This window comes from Emydura macquarii, unplaced genomic scaffold (assembly GCF_026122565.2).
Source record: "Emydura macquarii macquarii isolate MOO-44397 ecotype Brisbane River unplaced genomic scaffold, CSIRO-AGI_Emac_v2 contig_2473, whole genome shotgun sequence".
Lineage (NCBI taxonomy): Eukaryota > Metazoa > Chordata > Testudines > Chelidae > Emydura > Emydura macquarii.
In genome coordinates, this window is record NW_027132610.1 from 9798069 (window position 1) to 9820644 (window position 22576).

The 22576-nt window shown below is 38.6% G+C and overlaps 1 protein-coding gene across 1 annotated transcript in view; it reads right to left on the reverse strand.

Moving 5' to 3' along the window:
* Positions 1–1789: 1789 nt before the first annotated feature.
* UBL3 (ubiquitin like 3) overlaps positions 1790–22576 on the reverse strand; it is a 65396-nt gene continuing 44609 nt past the window's right edge. Inside the window, exons 2-5 of the mRNA XM_067562931.1 lie at positions 18996–19104; positions 8634–8720; positions 3869–3946; positions 1790–3524 (exon numbers count right to left, since the gene is read on the reverse strand). Of these exons, the coding sequence (XP_067419032.1) occupies positions 3472–3524; positions 3869–3946; positions 8634–8720; positions 18996–19104 (327 nt within the window). The 3' untranslated portion in view covers positions 1790–3471. The remainder of the gene's footprint in view (positions 3525–3868; positions 3947–8633; positions 8721–18995; positions 19105–22576) is intronic.

The window sequence follows — 22576 nt, forward strand, 5'->3', positions numbered from 1 at the left end:
AAATACCAATCTAAGGCAGTGCTTGTCCCTAACTCTGGGTAAGCTCAGGTAGAGCTAGCAAGAGAATTTTAGATCAAACGGCATAAATCCATGTGTTTGTCTCTTGAACAAAGATCTGCAAAAGTGCATTCAATCAGGGTACACCCAGAGCACAGACTGCACATGATATCCCTTCTCGAGCTATGCTCTGGAACCTACAAACACTACTTAAAATTGCAGAAGCACGACGGAAAATCAGTTCATGACTTTGCTTTCAGATGTGCTGAAAAGTCTGCATGCCGGAAATGTGACTATATTTCCTTTGATCTGCACACTCATGAGGACAGGATCAGTGGAGCAGGTACAAAAGAGACATACTGAAAAGAAACAGCATCTTTTCATATGGTGAGAAGGTAGATAATGAAAAATTCCCACTTGTTGACCTTTTTCTAAGAACCATATGTCCTTCTTCTAAAATATAGGTCACAGTACCAGGGGTTATAGGTGCTTCCTACTAGAACTGGAATTTTAGAGCTATACACACATCAGCACTGGGTGAAGAGTAATGTAGCACATTGCTAATGCCTACAGAATAATTTTTAAAGATATTTGCTTTGCTTTCTTCCCCCAGTGGGTAGCTTAGGCAAGCCCCGAAGCTGTTGGAAGACTTACTCAAGCTTTCACTTATGAACATTGGAATCTGTAAGCATCTTTAGTACTATCAGACTATAACCCCCAAATTTACTCTTCTATATGATATGACCAATTTACAATAGGGAGTAGGAGATAAACTGCTTCTTCTCATGCTTCAGGTGTAAGTATTTTAGAATACGTGTCTCGAACAACCCTTACCCTTAACTGCCCACACATATTTGTTCCCAGAGTCCACACAATAGCAATGCTATGGAATAGATAGAACAACTTTCTGGGTACTGGTAGGCAAATAAGCATAAAAGTGTTCTGTTTTGTCTAGAGAACCTGCATATTCACAAGTACTCACATTTAAAGCTGAGGAGAGGATTTGTTGGAACATTCTTGTGTGTGTACTTTGTTCTCCTCAAGCGCAGACAAAAGCATGCCGATACTTCTATTAAAATTAATCTCTCTTCAAAAAGCAAATATTCAGCAATCTTACTTAAATGGATCAAATACGGGTCACTAGTTTTCTAATAAGTATAACAAAAGCATGCTGATATTTCTATTAAAATTAATCTCTCTTCAAAATAGCAAATATATTAGCAATCTTACTTAAATGGATCAAATCTCACTAGTTTTCTAATAAGTATATAATGTGGTATTAATATTAATACCTTAGATGAATACATATTGTTTTACTATACCTGAAGCCGGTTGCCTTCTCCAGTATTTAAACTTACTGAACAACATAACAGGAAGCTACTTAATTTTAGGCTACCACCACAAAGTCTCTCTCTTCCTTATTTAATATGTAATTTTCAAGCTATCACCAACATACAAGATAACCATTAAAGATTTACTGAACTAACAAGACACTAATCAAACTTCATCTCATTACTTTTTCTTCTATTACTTTCCCCATGTGATCTCTCTCTTCTATTTTTATCTCTTTGGGTCAGGATTTTATTCTGTTAGAGCAACCAAAAAAACTCAAGAAAAAATGATGTTGAACACAGAATAAAACCTAGACTTGTTCTATAAATAATCTTATAAGGAGTTATTTTTTCCACTCAGAAGAGAACTAAGTTTGGTACTTCACCAGTTTTCATGATTGTGAAAACACATTTAAATCAACTACAGCCCCAGTCATTAAAAACTTAAATCACCACCAAAATGCACTACAATATTCTTTTATTTAGTTTACAGAAGAATCTATCGGTACAGGTTGCAGAAAGAAAATGTTTAGTGCTATTTACAATTTGTTTTAAAACTCTGCTCTATACAAATTTAATTCTGATCAGTATGAACAATATTTTTGTAGGCCTATGGCATATAAAGCATTTCATCAAAGCAGTAACAATGGATAAAATAACCTGATTACATTTGAATGATGCTGACCATTTGAAAAAACAATTACACAGAACATCTGTAAGGGCTGTGAACACTTAAGTACAGAACACAATGTCAACCTGTGGCTCATTTTTTTAAAGGCTTAATGCTATTTATGTGGAATATTGTTCTATTATACTACACGCCAATCTATATTTAAGTTCTATAGTTATGCATTTTATAAGATTTTTTATTAAATATATTCTACATGTATTTGTAATTTCATCCAGGAAGAATTCTTCCTGAGTGAAAAAATATAAAATCTTTTATATTTTTACAGGTTTAGATTAAACTAGCTCATGCTTTAGTGCTGTGCAAAATTTCTTTAGCATATCAACCTTTAAATTATTGATATGAAATAAAAGAATGGCATCATTTTAATTATGTATGCCTTTAAAAATCAGCTTCTGATTTTAATACACTTGCAAGCACTAATACCAAATCCAAATTACATAAAGAAACAAAACTAGTACTATGGCAGAGGTTGTTTTTTTTTTTGTTTTTAAACTTTAATAATTCTTTTGAAGTCTTTAATGAGTAAGCATGACACCGGACACTGAGATACAGAGGAGTAAGAATTACTGAAAAACATCAATTGCTGATATTCAAATACATAAAACTGATTAGTAAATGAGGTCTTCTAATATTTATGCACAATAATAAAAGCCTATGAACTACAGGAAATTACCCCTCCCATATTAAGGCTAGGAAATGCACTCTCTGCACTTGTTTGTGCTGTATGAACAAGCACTCAACTAACATAAGAGAAAAAAGAGTGCACATAATAATGAAAAGAATCAGTTTCAACAGCCCTCTACAGAGTGCTTTTAAATTACAGGCACATAGTTTTTTGTTTGTTGCAGTGAAAATATATGTAGTCAGGCTCGGTTTAGTAAGTATTCTGTGCCAGTTCGGTCACCAAGGTTGACTTGGTAGAATTGACTTCAGTTTTTCCTGTGAGTTGGACATTAGTGAGCTTTTTAAAATTATGGATTCTATTTTCCAGTGTTGTATTACATGTTGTAGGTTATTTCTAATTGTCTCAAATATCGTTAGAGATTGCCGATGAGAAATATATTGTCAACTGTTTTTAGTGCAAATTGCATCTAGAAAGCTTGATTGGTTAGTTCCGTTTAATGAAGATTTTTGTGGCAGCAAAATGGTTTCTGCTGTGAAAGAGAATACATTAACTTTTTCTGGAGACTGAATGCATTCAAGAACTGATGTATTATAAGATTATTCAACAAGAAAAAAATAGAAATAAAATCATAATGCAATTGTTCATAGATCTCTCTCCTTTAAAAAAAGAGAATGATGTGACAGTGTTTATGTAATATTTCAGTTCCATGGATTTACAGACAGGCTCTTCCTAAAGGTGTTCGAAGCAAGGTTGGGCCTTTTCTATTCCAGCAGCATGAAAGACAAAGACTATATTACATCACACTTAGCAGGTAAAGCAGATAGAGTTTACAGGATCACACAGCAATTGCTCTCTCCAGTTTTTTCACGGTTCCTCTGACCTGTGGAAGGAAAAAAAAAGAAGATTTGCTTGCAAGTCACTTGCAAAACATTCAGTAGGTGGTGCGGGAATAACTGTCAATGATTATACAAGAACTATGCAAAAATGCTATCTTGTGCAACTTTATAAACTCTGGAGAATACAAAAAATAGTTACTCAAATACATAACTAAGAGTTATTCTTTTTATTTTAGTGTTTCCAAAAACATTTGGTTACTTGCTTGACAAGAACTATTCATAAACCATGAAGACTTTTCTCCTTTCAAAACATCCAAGGAAAATCATGACATTTTTTAACATAAGCCTGTGCAGTTGAAGTTGGAAGCTCATCTACTGTATAGCCTACCTTGAGAGTTTGGCTCTGGCAATGTTTCTCTAGCCACCAAATGCATCACTGTTGTCTTGCCAAAAGGAAGTTTTAATGCTGTGTGAAAAACAGAGGATGATTTATTAACACATTAGCTCATTTCATCACTATAGAACAAACATAACCGAAACCATAACTTTAACATGATTAGGGCTTTTTTCACTGCTTCCTACTTCTTACTTCAAAATTCATACTGCTTATATACAAATCCTAGAAAAAAATTGTGTAGAAAAATTACATAGATTAGGGTTTTATAGAATGATCAAACGAAATACTGTGTTTTTAACGTTTGTCACTGTGAGATGAAGTTATGGGGCTTGACCCTTGTCTTTTTGAAGTCAGTGGTACAACTAACTTCAATAGGAGGCAAAGCACTTAATCATAAACTTAATTTTAAGCATGTGATTAGGTCTATACGACCAATTTAAATCACAAAATAAACACTCACTTTAATGTGCTGTTCATTTGCTTAAGAGTGAGTGTTACCAGTAGCCTAACATCTTTCCAGTTGTCTTGAAAAGTAAATAATCCAAATCTCTTCTCATGTGACATGTTATTTACAAATAATTTCATGGCATACCACCTGTCCTTGCAATACCTCATGTTCTGACACTGAACACCCGTCACATTACTAGTATGTGAGAATAGTACATCTCCAGAATAACTTGCTGTTTAAAACAAATTGGTTAAGACAAAGTGTTTTCCTTAATACTGTTACTATCCTGTATAATTAAAATTGAAAGAACTTTACAGATCTAATTTTCACAATTCATTCCACTTTGCAGTGAAACTAGACTGATCAGCTTCATATTCTGGTTTTCATGCTCTAATGTAATATTGGGTTTAAGTTTTCAACACTCTGGAGTTCTGATAAATATTCCTCTGCAATCTTACTAAATGAAAAAAAAAATCCTACCAAAAACCATAAAAGCATTTATACCTATTCATATCAGATTTGGCAAACCATTTTTAAATGCTCCCCTCAAGGCTTTTATGTTCTGGACCTCAATTTCTTGACAGAATTTGTTCAGGATGGTTCTTTATAAAAGTTTCATGTATTACTAGAGCTTCATTTTCTCCCTCTATCCTTAGGCTTTAAATTTTCCATTATAAATAAGGAGAAAAATATCTTCCACCACATGCTCCATTAAAAATCAATCAATCAATCAAGGAATATCATCAGCAATAGATGCACCAGCTGAGTTTCTCTTTAGGAATTCAAGGTACTTCCCTACCCTCTTAGTATTTGTGTCCAAATACATAACCACTTGGAAAGCAGAACCTTAATCTCTAATGAGCAGGTCACAACTTCCATTTTCACCTCATGGTATGCCATCTGAATTAAGAAATTATCCATCCTGCAGTAACTGAGCAGGAAGGATGGAGAGGAAGTATCCGAACAGTCTCTCTTTTTCATTTCAATTGGTTTATTGTGCATCCAAGAATCAGATATAAAACTAAACCTAGTACTTGCTGGCCAGAAGCACTGGATCCCCAGTTTATATGGACTAATGCAATTAATTTAGTTTTAAGCAGGTAAGCGTTTTCTTGAGAAAATATAAACTACTGTTGTAAAACATGCAATTATCTTATGAGAAGAAAGAGACACTGGAACACCTTTGAAATACTACTGACATTTGAACTTCCCAGAGAGCAATCTATATAGTAAACTACATCTGAAGGGGGCTTTTTCCCCTATGGAAGCTGCCAGTGCCTACACATTAAAAGGCTGTTGATAGTTCTAAGTCTGAAAGGAATAAGTATTTTGAGTCTTTGATACAACTGATAACACTACAAAGGTCATATTAACAAGTTGAAGAAGAAAATCCCTTTATATCTAGTTTATGTGAACTCTAAGAAGTCATTAGAGAAAGACCAAAATGTTACAAACTAATCACATTAGGGAAACCTAATCAAAAGACACTAGGAGACTATGTTCTGATTAGTGAATTGTGGAGCTTGATTATTTACAGTAATCGAGCAAAAACATGCTAATATTTCAATTAATAGCCTGCATAATTTTTACACAAGCCCTTGTCAGTGGTTTCTGACATTTCCCTGGAGTGCAGTACAGGAAAGGAGACAGAAGCACCTTTGGTCTACGCCCAACTGTCCCTTCCTGTTGACTTTTTTGGTTCTTTTTCCATTTTCCTAAATCTGACAACCTTTATTCTATTCTCTTCATTTCCAGTCTCTCCATTTAATTCTACTGTCCTACCTCTGTTATATCCTTTCCACTGCCTTCTCTCTCTAGTGTCCTTTCTCTTCTTGCTTTTAAATAAAATGAAGAATTACAGTAATCTCAAGCGGCTTCCTCTCAAGGCATCTGATTAGAGAAGGAGAGCTTCCAAAATAGAGTACCTCATGGCTATTTGTAAAATTAATTCAACCATAAAGTCTAATAATCAGTTATCACCTGGACAACACTCTCTCTTCTCTGTCCTTCCATCTTTTCACACACTCACTGTTATCAGCAATAGAACATGACTGATCTGGCACTTCTTGTGAAAATGACACTACAGACCTTAGAGACTTTTTTTTTTTTTTTAAAACATTCCCACTGATACTTTTGCTGTTTCCTTAGTCATTCTTGCATCAGCAGATATTTCAAAAGATGCGTTAACACAGGCTGGCAGACAAGCTCACGACCCCCCCACCCTCCCCACCCTTTTTTTTTTTTTTTTTTTTTTTTAGTTTTAAGCTTCAACTTCAGTCAGTATTTACATGATGAAGTTTGAATTTAGACATAGAAAAGTGCAATGCAGTTTGACAAAAGGAACCAAAGATGATACTTAGCGTCCAATGAGACAATCTGAGGGTACTGTTGCCTCTACAATTGACAAAGTGATCTTCAGTGGTGAGCAAGCCCAAACTGCAGTCAATATTCACTAACCACTTGAGACAAATGAAATATTCTTTATAAATGCTATAATTCAACATCCCTAAAATCCTTGGATGAAAAGTACTGCAGATATGCAAAGTAGTATAATGTCATGAAAAACTGCATGCTGGACTTAACATTAAGTTACTATTTTCTTTAGTTATGAAATGTATCAATGCTGCTTTAGTAAAGGCTGCATCAACATTTCTTTTCTGGAATTTATAACAGCTGGATAATTTTACTTCAGGTTGAAATTTACTAGATTATTTCATTAGTTCTGAAATAAATGTTTTTAAACAAATCTCTAATACAAAACCACAAAGAAAACTTTGTTATACATGACATATCCCTGGGGTAAAACTGTGATGATTAAATTACAATACATTAGTAACCAGAAATCTGAACTAAAATGTCCTGATCCCAAATATTCATTTAAAATCCATGAAATTCTCTTAATGTAGCAATCAAAAGCATGCAAGCTATTCTTTTCCAGTGGAACTGGATAAACAAATATCCACTTTTGGTAATACTGTGAAGTCCACTGTGATCTCAGTGAAGAAACTAAGTAACAGTGGTCCAGATAAACACATACAGATGAAAACTAAAGGAAATCCTGTATAGCCTTTTTGGCTGGAGAATGATAATTTCAGGCAAGGCATCATGGGAGAAGAACTTCATGATGATCCAAGATTGGGGCTGGAATGAGGCAAGAGGTAGGGAAAAAGAGACAATTAAAGGGGAAAAATGATTAAAGAGGAAAAACAAAATAAACTGCCTTGTCATTCTAGAGCTAATCTCTCCAAGTTGGTGTTGAGGCATGTTGGCAGGGCACATATGAAACTTCCCCTGTAATATATTGTATTTGTTTTTCAGAGTCTTTATATCATGAGATATTGCAGGATGCCAAAAAGACTCAAGTTTCTAACCAATTCCATCACTCCTGGTTTACCTTTACCTTCAAGACAGCTACCCCAGGGATGACTTTAGATTACATTCTCCTCCCACCATGCAGTCATAATTACTAACAGCATTAACAGATGCAATCTGTACATGGAGAGAATAGGCCCTTAACTTAACTTGTCAGATTTGGGAACAGCAAAGAGAAAAAGAGTTACATTTTGTTTAGACATTGATTTTACTTGAAATTCATATGGCCATCACCACTTACAAAGGGAAATACTGTTAGTTACAATATATATACACAAAATACATCTCTGATTAATAAAAAATATACCTATAAAATATAACAAACCCTAGAAAATATAACTAGAAAACATGCCGCAAGGGGGCACAGTTGAGCTGTATGTCCTCCCGTACAAAGTGAAACCATTTACTTTTGTTCTCACATAACTATGCAACTGCGTCCTTGGGTCAGAGCTAAATAGCAAAAATATCTCCTCTAATTCTGATTCACAGGCTGTCTTTCTTCACTACATTAAGTTCCATAGTATTGTTTAACCAATTATCTTAATCTTTATCCAGCATTTTTAAATATACTTAGAGATTTCTGAAATGGTTTACAATATAAATGCAGTGTATGAGAAGTGGAATAAAATCATCCCTCTTTCATTAGAAGACAATAAATAAAGATAGCATAACTATTCCTTATCAGTTTGCAAGAAAAGATTTAATTCACACAGTGGTACTTACCATAGTCTAACAGCTGATTCTAACAGAATAGAAAAATATAAAGTTGACACACAGTATACTAAGTTATGCTGCTGCAAAACTATGCAGAAAACCATGTTGTGACCTTGAACTCTAGAGAGGGTTTTACTTAAACAAGAATTTGTTGCATTTTAAAAATAGTTACTTTGCCTGGGGAGACAGTTGCTAAATTATAATACCAAGTTATTTCATTACCTCCTAGTGTCACATTGCCATGAAGAAACCGTCCTTGATAAATAAGCCGCAGAATATTTGGACTGCTGACCTGTTCTTCTTCCCAATCTGAAAAAGAAGCAAGAGGACTTTGTCAGAAACGTTCCAGTATATACATCTTCGGTTTATTTCTCATCCATCTAGGGTAGAAAAGAGAAAACAAGACTCTTCAAGTTCAGTGCTAATGGAACAGTGCGGCCTGCTGCTTAGTGGAGAGGATTTGAAGTTCAGACTCCTAAATTCTGTTCCTAACTTCAACCTTCAAACTTGGGCAATAACTATTCCGCACTTCACTTTATCTCTGCGAAGTGAGCATAAATACTACAAAATATTTCACAGTTGGTCTGTGAAGCTTGATTAATGGTTATTAGTTCCTATGCAAAATGTTTTTAAATGGATGATGAGGAAGACACTTCCTGTTCCCATTCAGGCTCAATGTACATCTGGCTCACTTAGTTCCATTTTCCTTCAATTGCAGGAGATTTTTCAATCTCTCTGCCCTCCAACATTCAACTGGCTGAATTCAGCCTCAGTCCAGCACTGATAAGCGGCCACATATATAGTAGGAACACAACGGCTCGCTGATTTAAAATGATTCTCAAATCAGAGAACTGGAGTGCTCTTCTCTGTGGCTGCTTGACAGTGATGAACGAGGATTAGATTTAGCCAGTTGAATTTCCAGAGTGTACAATGAACTGAACATACCCTGAAATTCCTGGAAAAGTTGAATGGTAAGCTGACCCTCATAGAAGAGACACATACTGATATATTTTAGGAAATTTCTCATAGCTCAGTCCATACAGGTTTATGTACTGCAAAATAGCTGTAAGATGCATGCATTTTCCCATGAAATGTTTAAGCTAAAGAAAATAATGTATAAATTAGATGATCACTTACTATTCCCTTTTGAAATTTCTGTCAATTTAAAAAAAAAAGTAACTGAATCTGCATTAAGCTTTAAGGGTAAATATTACAAAATATTACCAAAATTTAACTTAAATCTGCTCTTTCAGAATGATGTCTCCCATTTCTTGGTTGACCAGATATCTGGTACCAACTGTTCACAAATCTTTGCTTCTGCTCTGCTTCATTTATTGCAATGTTTATTTACCAAATATGAATATTCAAGAAGAGATAGCAGAAGCCAATCTGTATGCCCAGAATACACAATGGACATCCAGATAATAGGGGCAGACTTCATACAGGGAGTGAAACTGAAAGAGAGTGTCAGTGGAAAGGTATTTAAAACACTGTGGAAAGTGTGTGACCAGCATCTGGTAGGAAAAGATGCAGGAAGAGAAAAGTCAAAAGGGAACTATTACAACTGATGCCTCTTCAGTTTCAGAGGCACCAGGCACAATGCGCATGATTAGAGGGGTAGAGAGCACTACATAGTCAGGGCTGACATCAGAAACAAGTATGAGTTGGAAGTGTGTAGAAGTGGCAATATTTACTGAGTCCCTTAGAGTGTTTAATTTACAAGATACGATAAAACTAAACAACTGGAACCATCTGAAATTCAAATGTTTCCATTTACTATCTGTTTTAATTGTAATTCAGTTCAATTATTGATATGCTGTAAATAGAGTAGCTAAAATGAAGGGTTACAATTATCCTGATTATTAGTATCAGCTATTTATCTGCTTGACAAAACTTCATCTACAATTTTCTGCATTTAGACTTCACTTCTCGGTCTTCCATCTGGACTGCAGTAGTAAAGTTTAGCCAAGTTATTGCATCTTTCTAGTACTACAATACAAGAGGCCAGAAAATGAAAACTGGCACTTTGGTATAGAAATTCCTGATGGCTGATCCACCTCGTTTTATGTTTTTAATCTTTGCTCCTTGGCAGAGAGTCGAGAATTCTTCCCCTTAAACAGTCACTTGGGATATTAAATTTTCATAATTAAAACACTTCTCCCCTAGCTGAGCTAATGATGAAAAGTTCAACTGAAAAGTGTCATAACACTTATCTGATGTTCATCGTAAGAGAAAATTTAATTATTCCAATAACTATACTCTGAGGACAAAGTAATTTTAGAAAAGAGGGAATAAAAAATGGTTACTAACCTTCTGTAACTGTTGATCTTCGAGATGTGTTGCTCATGTCCTTTCCAAGTAGGTGTGTGAGCATCACATGCACAGTCGCCAGAAGGTTTTTCCCCTAATGGTATCTGTAGGGTGAGCTCTGGTGCCCCCTGGAGTCATGCCCTCATGGCACTGAATTCAGTTCCTTCTTGCCTGCTGACTGTGACAAAGGGGTAGGCGGGTGAGTCTTGGAATGGACATGAGCAACATATCTCAAAGAACAACAGTTACAGATGGTTAGTAACCATTTTTCTTCTTCAAGTGCTTGCTCATCTCAGTTCCCAGTAGGTGACTCCCAAGATGGTCCACTGGAGGAGTGATCAAAGTTCAAAGTCCCACGGACTGTAGTACTGCTCTGCCAAAAGCAGCAGCATCTCTGGCGTGCTGTGTAATAGCGTAGTGCACAGCAAAGGTATGAATAGATGACCATGTTGCTGCTCTACAAATGTCTTGGATAGGGACTTGGGCCAGGAAAGTCAAAAATGCCTATGCCCTTGTGGAATGAGCTATCAATGCAGGGGCAGGCACCCTCACCAAGTTTTAACACGTCCAGATACATGATGTGATCCATGAAGAAATTCTTTGAGAAAAAACAGGGAGATCTTCAGTCTATCTACTATTGCTATGAAGAGCTGAGTTGTTTTCCTGAATGGTTTTGTCCTCTTGATATAGTAGGACAAGGCCCACCTGACATCCCGAGAATGCAGTCTGTGCTCCTGTCTGTTGGTGTGTGGTTTCGGATAGAAGACTGGGAGGAATAGATCCTGGTTTGTATGGAATTGGGAAAGCACGTGTGGAAGAAAGGCAGTGTGAGGGCGAACTTGAACCTCGTTCTTGAAGAAAGTCGTGTAAGGAGGATCCTACATGAGGGCCTTGAGGTCAGACACCCTCCTGGCCTAAGTTATGGCCACCAGAAAAGCTACCTTCCAGTATAGATAGAGAAGCGAGCATGTTGCTAGGAGCTCAAATGGCAGTGCCATCTGCCTTGATAGACTGAGGTTAAGGTCCCATTGGGGAATTGACTAATGCATATGGTCTGTCTAGGCCCTTGAGGAAATTCCCGACCACGGGGTTAGCAAAGACTGAATGGCCTGCAACCCATGGGTGAAAAGTCGAGATGGCGGCCAGGTGGACCTTAAGTGATGACACTGATAGACCCTGTTGCTTCAGATGTAACAAATAGTCCAAGATACAGGGTGTTGAAGATAGCATAGGTGGGATGTCCTTCTGAGCACCTAAATTGAAAATCTCTTCCACTTAGCTAGGTAAATGGACTTTGCTGCCAAGGAGGACATCTCTAACTAGTTCCGAGCACGCTAGTTCCAGGGGGTTCAACTATGGAGCTTCCACACCATGAGGTAAAGAGACTAGAGGATGGGGTGCCAAAGGCTGCAGTAGTCCTTGGTGATCAGGTCTGGAACTAGAGGTAGAGTGATGGGGGCTTCCACTGAGAGGCTGAAAAGCATGGTGTACCAGTGTTGACGTGGCCAGGCTGGGGCTACCAGAATCATGGAGGATCCTTCCTTCCTGATCTTAAGCAGAACCTTGTGAATGAGCGGGGTAGGCAGGAATGTGTAGAACAACTGACCGTCATGACATGAGAAACATGTCTGCGATTGATCCCAGATTGTGATTCTGGAAGGAGCAGAACTGCAGGCACTTCCTGTTGAGCCTTGCTGAGAACAAGTCTATGTGGGGAACTCCACACCATTGGAAGATGTTACTCACCACATCCGGGTGAATAGATCACTCGTGACTTAGAAAGGATCAGTTGAGTCTGTCCGCCAACTCATTCTGAGCTCTGTGAAGGTAAGATGCTTTCAGGTGTATTGAGCGAGTGATGCAAAAGTCCCATAGTCTGAGGGCTTTCTGGCACAGGGGAGAAGAGCATGCTCCACCCTGTCTGTTTATATGAAACATTACTGTTGTACTGTCTGTCATGACTGATATACACTTGCCTTCCAGATGGACATGGAAGGCCTGACAGGCCAGGCATACCACTCTCAGTTCTCTTATATTGATGTGGAGTAAGATTTCTGCGTGAGACCAAAGACCTTGGGTCCTGAGCTCCCCTACATGAGCTACCCAGCACAGTGATGGGGGAGTTGCGGAGAAAGATACTCATTTGCATACTGTGCATGGGCTGAACCACCAATCTAGGGTCTCAATCAGGAAGTGAGACTACTCTTTCTATGTGGTCTCGAACTGGATGGGTACACGGAGGTTACCCATGCCTGAAGTAGCCTGAGGCATAGTCTCGCATGCTGAACTACATATGTGAATGCCACCATGTGTCCCAACAGCTTCAGGCAATTTCAAGCCTTGGTGGTGGGGTAGCGTTTGAAGTCCTCTATGATGCCACATAGGGACAGGAAACAAGATTTCGAGAGGAATGCTCTGGCCTGAACGGAGTCTAACACCTCCCCAGTAAATTCGATCCTCTGAGTGGACATGAAAATTGACTTCTGCTCGTTGACCAAGAGTCCCAGACTGTTGAATGTTGACCTTATTAGATTCACATCTGCCTTCACCTGTGCCCTGGTGTCCCTTGACTAGCCAGTCACTAAGGTAAGGATAGACTTGTACCTTCCGCTTCCTCAGGAATGCAGCGACCACTGCCATACACTTGGTGAATATGTGAGGGGCTGCAGATGGGCCGAAAGGTAGGACTGAGAACTGGTCGTGGGTTTGATTCACTATGAATCGGAGGAACCTCCTGCAACTTGGGAAGATGGCCTCGTAGAAGTACCTGTCCTTCAAGTCGAGGGCAGCATACCAATCCTCTAGATCCAGAGAGGGAATAATGGAGGCCAAAAAGACCATGAGGAATCTCAGCTTCTTTATTAGTTTGTTGAGGTTTCACAGGTCGAGGATGGGCCTGAGCCCACCTTTGGCTTTCAGGATTAGGAAATATCAGGAATAAAATCCCTTTCCCCTCAGCTCCCCAGGAATCTCCTCCACCGCTCTTATTCTTATGAGCTTGCACCTCTTGTAGTAGACGTTGCTCATGAGAGGGATCCCTCAAGAGGGAAGGGGAGGGTGGAGGTGGGCGGGAGGTTAGGAGGGAAGAAAATTGGAGTTAGTATTCCAGTTTCACCATGCATAGTAACCAGTGGTCTGACATGATCTGGGTGCACGCATGGTAGAAATGGGATAGGCGGTCTGAATATAAAAAGGGTGGTGTATCCAAGCCTCTCATTGGTGCACCGTCCTCAAGTGTACCCTGAAAAGTTTTGTTTGGGACTGAAGAATAGTCTCATGGGTCTAGGCCCCTGACTGAAGGAGGAGAGGCTGAGGAGGCTTCCTCCTGTGATTCCTGTCCCTCTTTCGATTATAGTCTTGACTAGGCTGATTTTGATAAAATCAAGGCAGGGATTGAGGTTTGAAGTGCCCCCTTTGAGGCACTGGAGTGTGAAGTCCCAGGAACTTCAAGGTAGCCCAAGAGTCTTTAAGGCTGTGAAGTTTGGAATCCATTTGTTCAGAGAACAGAGCTGGTCCCTCAAAGGGGATGTCTTGAATAGTTTGTTGGAGTTCATGAGGGAGGACCGAGCCTTGTAGCCAGGAACTTCTTTGCATGGATACACCGGATGACATGGTACAAGTTGCCGCGTCTGCCACATCGAATGCTGCCTGGAGTGAGGCTTTTGCCACAGCCTTACCCTCATCTACTAGGGCTGTGAATTCTGGCTTGGAGTCTGGTGGCATTGACTCTGCCAACTTGGATATGGACATAGACCCCCAAGAGTATCTGCTTAGGATCGCTTGCTGCTTCGCAATGCGGATTTGGAGTTCCTGGATAGAGTACACCTTTCTGACCAAAAAGGTCGAACTTCTTAGCGTCTTTGGCCTTTGGCGTGGCGCCCTGCTGATCCTGCCTCTCAATCTTATCAGCTACAAGTGATGCCGGTGGAGGATGAGTGTAAAGGTGCTCATGGTCCTTGAAGGACATGAAGTATTTTGCATCCCATGGCAAAGAGGGGGGGAGAAAGAGGCTGGAGCTTGTCATAGTGACCTCCTAGTACCGTGTGCGGTCTTTATTAATGGCAAAGCAACTCTGGAGGCACCCAATGGGGCTAAAATGTCAACCATGGGGTCTATACTCTCCGAGACCTCCTTTATTTGGAGTCCCATCTTCTATGCCACCCTGCTCAACAGCTCCTAGTAAGCCCTGCTGTCATCCACTGTAGGTACAGCTGCTGCTCCTGCCACTGCTTCGTCCAGGGACGAAGAAGCTCTGACAGGCACCGTGCCCTGTTCTTGCCCTTCTGCACCCAAAGGGGCCTGCAGTACCGGGTTCCTCATCCTCGATGTCGGTGTCAAGATCCTGCTTGGTGCCAGTCTTGATGCTGGGTTCAGTGCCACGTCTGGTGCCATGTGGTATTTTGCCAACTGCCTGAGTGGGTACGATTCTGCTCTCAGAAACAAGTGAGAGTGACTGTCTGGAGTGCAACCCCTGTGCCTGGTGGAATGCTCACTAGGTCCAGAATGGCCACTGGGCCAGCACCTGCCATTGAGGAGGCCACGGCATGTCGGGGGTTGTGCCACCTCAACCCTCTTGTGCTGTCTGCCCAAACAGTGCCGGCTCTTTCTTGAGCTGTACAACTCTGCCTCAGAGTTGAAGGTGTACTGTTTGCTTCTAGGTGACCAGGGAGACGCAGTGCCAGGGAGGATGACTGCAGCATCATTGATGGCTTGTCTGCAGATGGCGCTGGGAGCTTTTTTGAAACTGGTGGTCTGGGGTCCAGGTCTCGAGCCCGCCTAGGAGGGGGTGTCTGTGTAATGCCGTCTATGAGCTCTTTGCTGCCTCAAAGGTCTCCAGCATAGAGGGGAGCTGCAACTCCTCTTCATGACTCTCCCTGGGAGTCCAAGGGCACCAGACTCAATGAATCCCTCAGCAAGGCTGGAGTTGATAGTACTGCTCCTGAAGATCTGGGAATGGAGTGGCCCGACGTGGGTTGAACTCTACTCAAACCTTTACACCTAGATGTTTTCAGCACCGGTGAACATCCCCCGTCTGTCTTCTTTTGCTTTTTATGCAGCACCGGGGATTGAGAACAGTGCCATGTCTCTCCACGTGAAGCGTCTCTTGGTGCTGATGATGCATATCTCTTACTAAAGCTGATGCACTGCGTACTGAAGCCAAAGTGCTGGGTTTTGGCTCTGCAAGACTTTGCTCTGGGGGTTGGAGAGCTGCCTCCATTGGGATAAATTTAAGTCTCTGGCATTTTAGCTTTTTTTGGTTCTGGGGTGGAAACCCCTGCAGATCTTGCAGCAATCCGGTTGACAGGCCTCTCCCAGGCACATGAGACAGGCTGAATGCAGATCGTTTCTTGGCATAGGTTTCATACAGGCCCCGCACGGCTTAAAGCCAGGGGACTGAGGCATGCCCCGGACCCAGGGCAAAAGACCCTGAAAAGCAGGATTCTAACTACTCTAAATATACTAATCTATGAACTATCGATAGTAATGCTACATCTTAACTATTTATAGGTATGTATGAAAAAGTCCACTGGGGAAGAGCTTGCTGAGCAAGAGAAGAGCAATGTTCCAGTGACCATCACGGCAGTAAGAAGGAACTGAAGAGGTGGGGGGTTAGCAGGAGATATATACAGCACCATGAGGGTGTGACTTCAGGGGGCACCAGAACAGACTCTACAGATACCACTAGGGGAAAAAACCTTCCAGCGATTGTGCATGTGGCACACACACACTGACATGAGCAAGCACTCGAAGAAGAAAGAAAGGAAACTTTTCTAGGTGGAATACCAACTATCTGTATGAGCAAATGAATCAAACTGGACTCTCTCATTGGGAATAAGGAAATTTTTAAATCAAGCAGAGTATTTCAACCTATACATGAGGGGAGGAAGAGAAGAAAGCATGCTATCTTATGACCCTTTAAAAAAAAATCACTAAACAATCAGCTGACACAACAATATGCAAATTTCAGATATATATTAAATTCTGCTCTCAGTTACGATGACTAGACTATCTCCACCAAATTCAGCAAAGTTAATTTGGATCTTTATTATTGTACGTAAGTGCAGAATTTTTCCCGTATCTCTGAAAGACTACATTGTAAAGCAGATTCATCCCAATACATCTTATGGACAAACCAAACTCATATAAATAAAGACTTTGGGGAACAGATTCAACTTAGTTAACTCTTAAAATAATTTTACTGTGTGACTCTAGGTCAGTTATAATCAACTCTTCTAACAAAGATAGTTTTCAAATTGTAAAGATGATGATTGGTCACATATGCTCATTGCTTGGGAAGGCTTAAACAAGTCAATAATTAATTTCAGAGCTGCCTCAATTTTAAATAATTCCAGTTTCTGCCTCTGAGAATTAACCTGTCTAACACATGAAATGTGATTTAAAGAGATGGGGAAGAGAGATCACAATTTCAGTGACAAATCTAGACATTATACTTTCTCCTACAACATAAATAAGGCCATCAGCAGCTCTTTGTTCTCTTAAGATTTACATATACACTACACACAGTATCTGTAATCATATGAAATCATATGTAATCAAACCTATGAGCCACTTCTTTTGTATACCGTATTTCTCCATGTATAAGACGCTCCCATGTATAAGACGCACCTTAATTTTGGGGCCCGAAATTTGAAAATAAATGTATTACGGTACATCACCAGTAAGTACCACTGTATAAGACGCACCCAGTTTTTAGACCCCAAATTTTTCGAAAAAAGGTGCGTCTTATACATGGGGAAATACGGTATATTGCCTACTATGATCACACATTAACTTTAGCTGTCGTTCCTTAGGAAATATGGAATAGCTTTTTTCCTATTAAAATATGTAATTTTCTTCAATCTTTGTTATGGGTACAATGTACAAATCTCAGTTTTAATTGCTGCTGTGCACAAGTCTGAATTAGTCAATTTGATGAAATTCTACTAATTAGATGCACTGATACATAAGATAAGTGTCACCAAATATAAATCCCTGTTCCTGTGTTACATAGTGCCTGTTGTGTGACTTAACAGCCAGCCAGGGTGCTGATTTGAAACTGCAATGTAATATACCCAGGAGTAGATTAAAAGGACAAAACTATGGGTTTGGCCATTACTAATTCACACAACTCCCTCCCCCCCAAAGTAAATTTGATCCTCTCAATTGTATTCTAGAAGCGCACAAAACAATGTTCAGTAGATACTGAGTTGCCATACCAAACAGACCATTGATCCAGTTAGTTTGGTATAAAAAGTCTCCAACAGCTATGTGTCTGTACTGAATACTTTAGAAGACCACAAACCGCCTCCATAGTGCCTTTTATCAACTGTGTAAAGCAGAAAAATTCCTTCCTGACCTTCAGAGACGACCAGTTTAGGGTCTAAAGCATGCATTATTGATACTCCTATGAATACAGATAGCATAGTTGCACATTATTCCTGTTCATGTGCAGTAACATTTTAGTCCTCTTGAAACACTAAGTTAATGGCCCCCCCAATGATTTCCTGTATCAGAGAATGTCTACATATTTTATTTCATCAAATTTAATGTCATTTCTCAGTTTTGCCTAGTGTCCCATTGGATTGCGGGACAAGGAGACTAGGACTGCCTGATCAGTTTTTGGTGAACCATTCATTATTTTACTCACTGTCATTAACACACACACCACCCCAGTTTACACTCCCACTTTCCAAAATAAGTACTTCTAAATACTATATCTTCATATTTACATAACGTCTCGAGTTTCCCACATCCTTTAATGCCTCTTAAAAATGCCTTTTATCATTGCCTTTTCCTGGACATTACTATATTTTTGTAGGTTCTTTCTGAGGCAAAGCAAACAAAAATACAAGCAATATTGGAGGTTACATTTTGCTATTTCATTCATATAAAAAAGCATATTTTCCCTTGCTCATCCTTAGACAAAGGGTATAACATCTAACACCCTTCAGGTTCAGTCTACAGTTACTAGATTTGTACAAAGTCTGTCTAGAAAAAAAAAATCAAGATGAGGAAAAAGTAGTATGTAGGGCACAATGAAACTGAGAAGTAGCCTCAGAAGGAAGCTGGGTAATGGGCCATACTTCAACATCTCAAACTTTGTACCATTGAAAACAGAAGAGAAAGAAAAACAAAATGAAAATATATTTATATAAAACTTCAATTTGAACATCAAGAACAATGATAAAATTATTAACATTTCAGTCAATTACAAAAGAGTAAACAGTTTTAACTGGACACTTAGCAGCTAAAGGGCACATAAGAACCACTCACCCATAGGCCAGTTGTCATACACATGTTTTGCAATATCTGCAGCAGAATCATTTGGTGAAAACAAGAACTCTTTCGTTTTTCCGCTTACCAAGATGAGGCGCAAATTTATCTGTAAAGAAAATGGAACATTAGGAAGATTTGCTAAAAAATAAAAAAAAAGCCTTTTAATTAAATAGTATATTTGTAAGTTGCTAAAGATATTCACTGGTTCTAGCAACTAATCAGTCCAAATTAGTCTGAAAAAAAAATCACAACATATTTAAACAGAAAATATTAAATATAGACAACTGTACTTCAATTACCTTTGCATCAACCAAAAAGATTGGACAGGAGAGAGTTTTCCCATAGTTGGTCTAAGAAGATGATAATTCTACTAATAAAATATTTAATGTATATTAAAGGTCTGCATATATTGTGATCAAATTAAAAATACCTTTCATTAGTTAACAGTACCATCAAATACAATTTTTAAGGAACAAACAAGTTCAGTAAAGAACACTGCTAATCACTAAGAATTCATCTTTTCTTGACCTCTGACTTAACTGAAGATAAGAAGGAAAAATAAGAATAATGCTTGCTTCCTCAACATACTCAAATTAAATATATGAAATTCTGCTTCTAAAAATTAAACCATAGACTACATCTGAGTCTTCTGTATATTTGTTACCTTGACTGTCAACCCTGACTTCACCATGCGGACCTACTATAGAATATTAGGAAGTCAAACAGCCTCCATCCTACTGCCCTGTACATTTTAGGACTATGAATCATCTTCTTTTGATCTCCCTGACTTGCAACTTTACTTTTCTCCCAAGGAGAATAAGATCCTGATTCAGTGAAGTTATTAATGACACCATAATTTCTCCCTTCTTAACCTCTTTTATCCAGATAATGATGTCATACAATATCTCCAGATTGTGGCATCTTTCAGCTATTATTTCCCCTTTCTATTTAAAAGTTACTAATTGACTGAATCAAGACATTCCACCCCTCCAGGACCCAGCCCACGGACTAAAAAATGATAAAAAGATGTCCTAATGTCTAGGTCTCAAAATGGTCCTGGTTACAGGAATATAGGAAATGGCTAAATGACTCTGTCAGCCTAAATTTCCATCTGCACCCTCTTCATCATTCCCCATTCTGTACCAGGTAATAGAACATAGTGCTAACCACAGGGCTAACCTCTGAAGCACTCTGTTCTATGAGCAAGTATCCAATGTCATCCATTTAAAGCCTTCATCACAGGATAAAATCTCCCTGTTCTCATTGCTAGGTTCTCTGTCAAAATAAATTTTAGTAAGGGCTTCTCAGCCAAGTGGTTCAGGAGAACTTCGGTTACAACCAAATAAATCAAAGAGGACTTAAACACTGCCTACATTTTGTAATTTCTTAATTGCAATTAGTAGAGCCCTGCAAATCCGCGGATAACCGCTTTATATCCTCATCCACAGATATCCGCTTTATATCCTCATCCAGATATAGAGCAGATCATTTTTGCAGATCGTGGATTGGATGTGGATACAAATTTTATACTAGACAAGCTGCCTTTAAGTATACAGTTCCCCTTGCCATTTCTCAGCCCTTGTGCTGTAAGACAATGACTTGAATACTGAGTATAACAATAAAAATTGAGGCTGTACTGTATTTTGACATGTCTTCAACAGGTTTTTTTTTTCCATTTCCTATACTACTCAAAAATAGGAGGTTGAACAAAGATTCAACTTGAAAGTTCAACAGGAAATTATATTTCTATTAGTTTTTTCTTTGTCTGAAATTCACTTAGGAATCCATTAGGGGAAAAAAATAGGTTACTGAATGAAATGGTTATTCTTTTTCTTGAATTCCTGACTGTCATAATAGCAGAAATCTTGTTTTTTGCCTGCAGTCCAAATGTCAATTTGGTAATTTTATGGTATATCACAGTATTTATTTATTGCTTGCATTGTTCTGTACAACACAGATAAAGTCAAAGAAGATGAAAGGAAGGGGCAGGCGTTTTAGAAAAGTTGTTTAAACAAGGAAGACTCTTCAAATGCTCAGAACAACCCCAACCAAAAAAGAACAGTCATACTGAGAAAGTAAAAAGATTTCCAAGTAGGCTGTTGACAGACTCATATGACAGCATACGCTGTGTGTTTGAAGATATTCAATACTGAAGGAAAGCCTCTAAACCTACAGTGCTAGATGGAGCTATCTGTTTCAATAGTATGTGCTATATTTGAACAACTACTGTCTCTACTGTCACTGAATTGCCAAACAATTCAGAAGGTAGAGAAGGGGTCACAAAATCTAAAATAGTTACATTACTACTTTTCTAGGTGCTGAATAGTCGTCACCAAACATTAACTATCTAACACTGCCCAAGACTGAGGAGCTAGCTAACAGACAGAACAAAGTCTAAGGCAATAGTCCCTGTATTAATCATAGAACTTATTCCCCAGTTAGTACAGCATTTAGGGGATGGCATATTTCCTTGTTCTTCTGCTTTTTAGGCTGGTCAGGCTCAAAAATTGTGTAAAAATAGAAGTAAAAATAGTGTGAAAATGTAAGTAAAATTAAAGTAACTAACATTTCTGTAAGGACCTAATTCTGTCCCTAACAGATCTCTGTGTAAATACATAATTTAAAGTGAAGATTAGTAACAGAAATGAAAAACTGAGTAAAAATGTTCACTAACATTTTTCCAACATGGCTGACTCCATTACTGCTGAAGTTGTGCTATTGTCTCAGAGGTTCACATGATCCTGTGATCCAATATAAAGATGCTTCAGGAAAAGCTAACAAATGTTTAAAGAGTATACTACAAATATATGTAAGACTAGGGTTTTATTTTTGTCTCAAAATGTAACCATCACTAAATATTAACAAAAGCCTTAAGTAAATCCCTAAATATTTAAACAGATATAATGTCAAGTTATGCAAGGAACCAACTGCTCTAATAAAGGATTAAATATTTTCTTATTTATAGCACTGTAGGCTACAGTCATATTTAGTATGTGTGATTGTCTACATTTAAAATCTCTTTTTTTTTAAAATCTACTCTTGAAGGAATCTTACTGTTCAGGGTAGTGTGACTGTCCCATGGGGTCTGCATCTGACAGTCTAGTCTTTAAAATCTCCTTGAGGCACCGGGAACTGTTAATGGTATTCAACTGCTATGCTGTTTACTCTGCAAAACTATCTGATTAAGAAGATCTTTTTAAATATACTATTACAAATTTGTGAGTGATATGCATGTAGTAGGGGAGATCTTGGGTAATGTAAGAGTTATCTAACATAGAAGTAGCTAATTTTAAACTTCTACAGTTATGCAATGATTCACAGATGGCTATTGTATAGTACATCGTATCTCAAAATTTGAAAGGCTGCAATGGAATTAAAATCTGTGTCCCCAGATGATTACCAAAAAAAGTGCGTTTTTCTTCCTTCTTCCCAAGGAAGTCCTATACTTGTTATGCCTTCTGTGCTTTTCATGATTGTGGCTGGTTTGTTCCTCCATGAGGGATATGATAACAACGGATCTTATGATTTTTTTTATGACAGCTATAGAAGGGAGGTACCAGCCTCTTGCTATAGGGCAA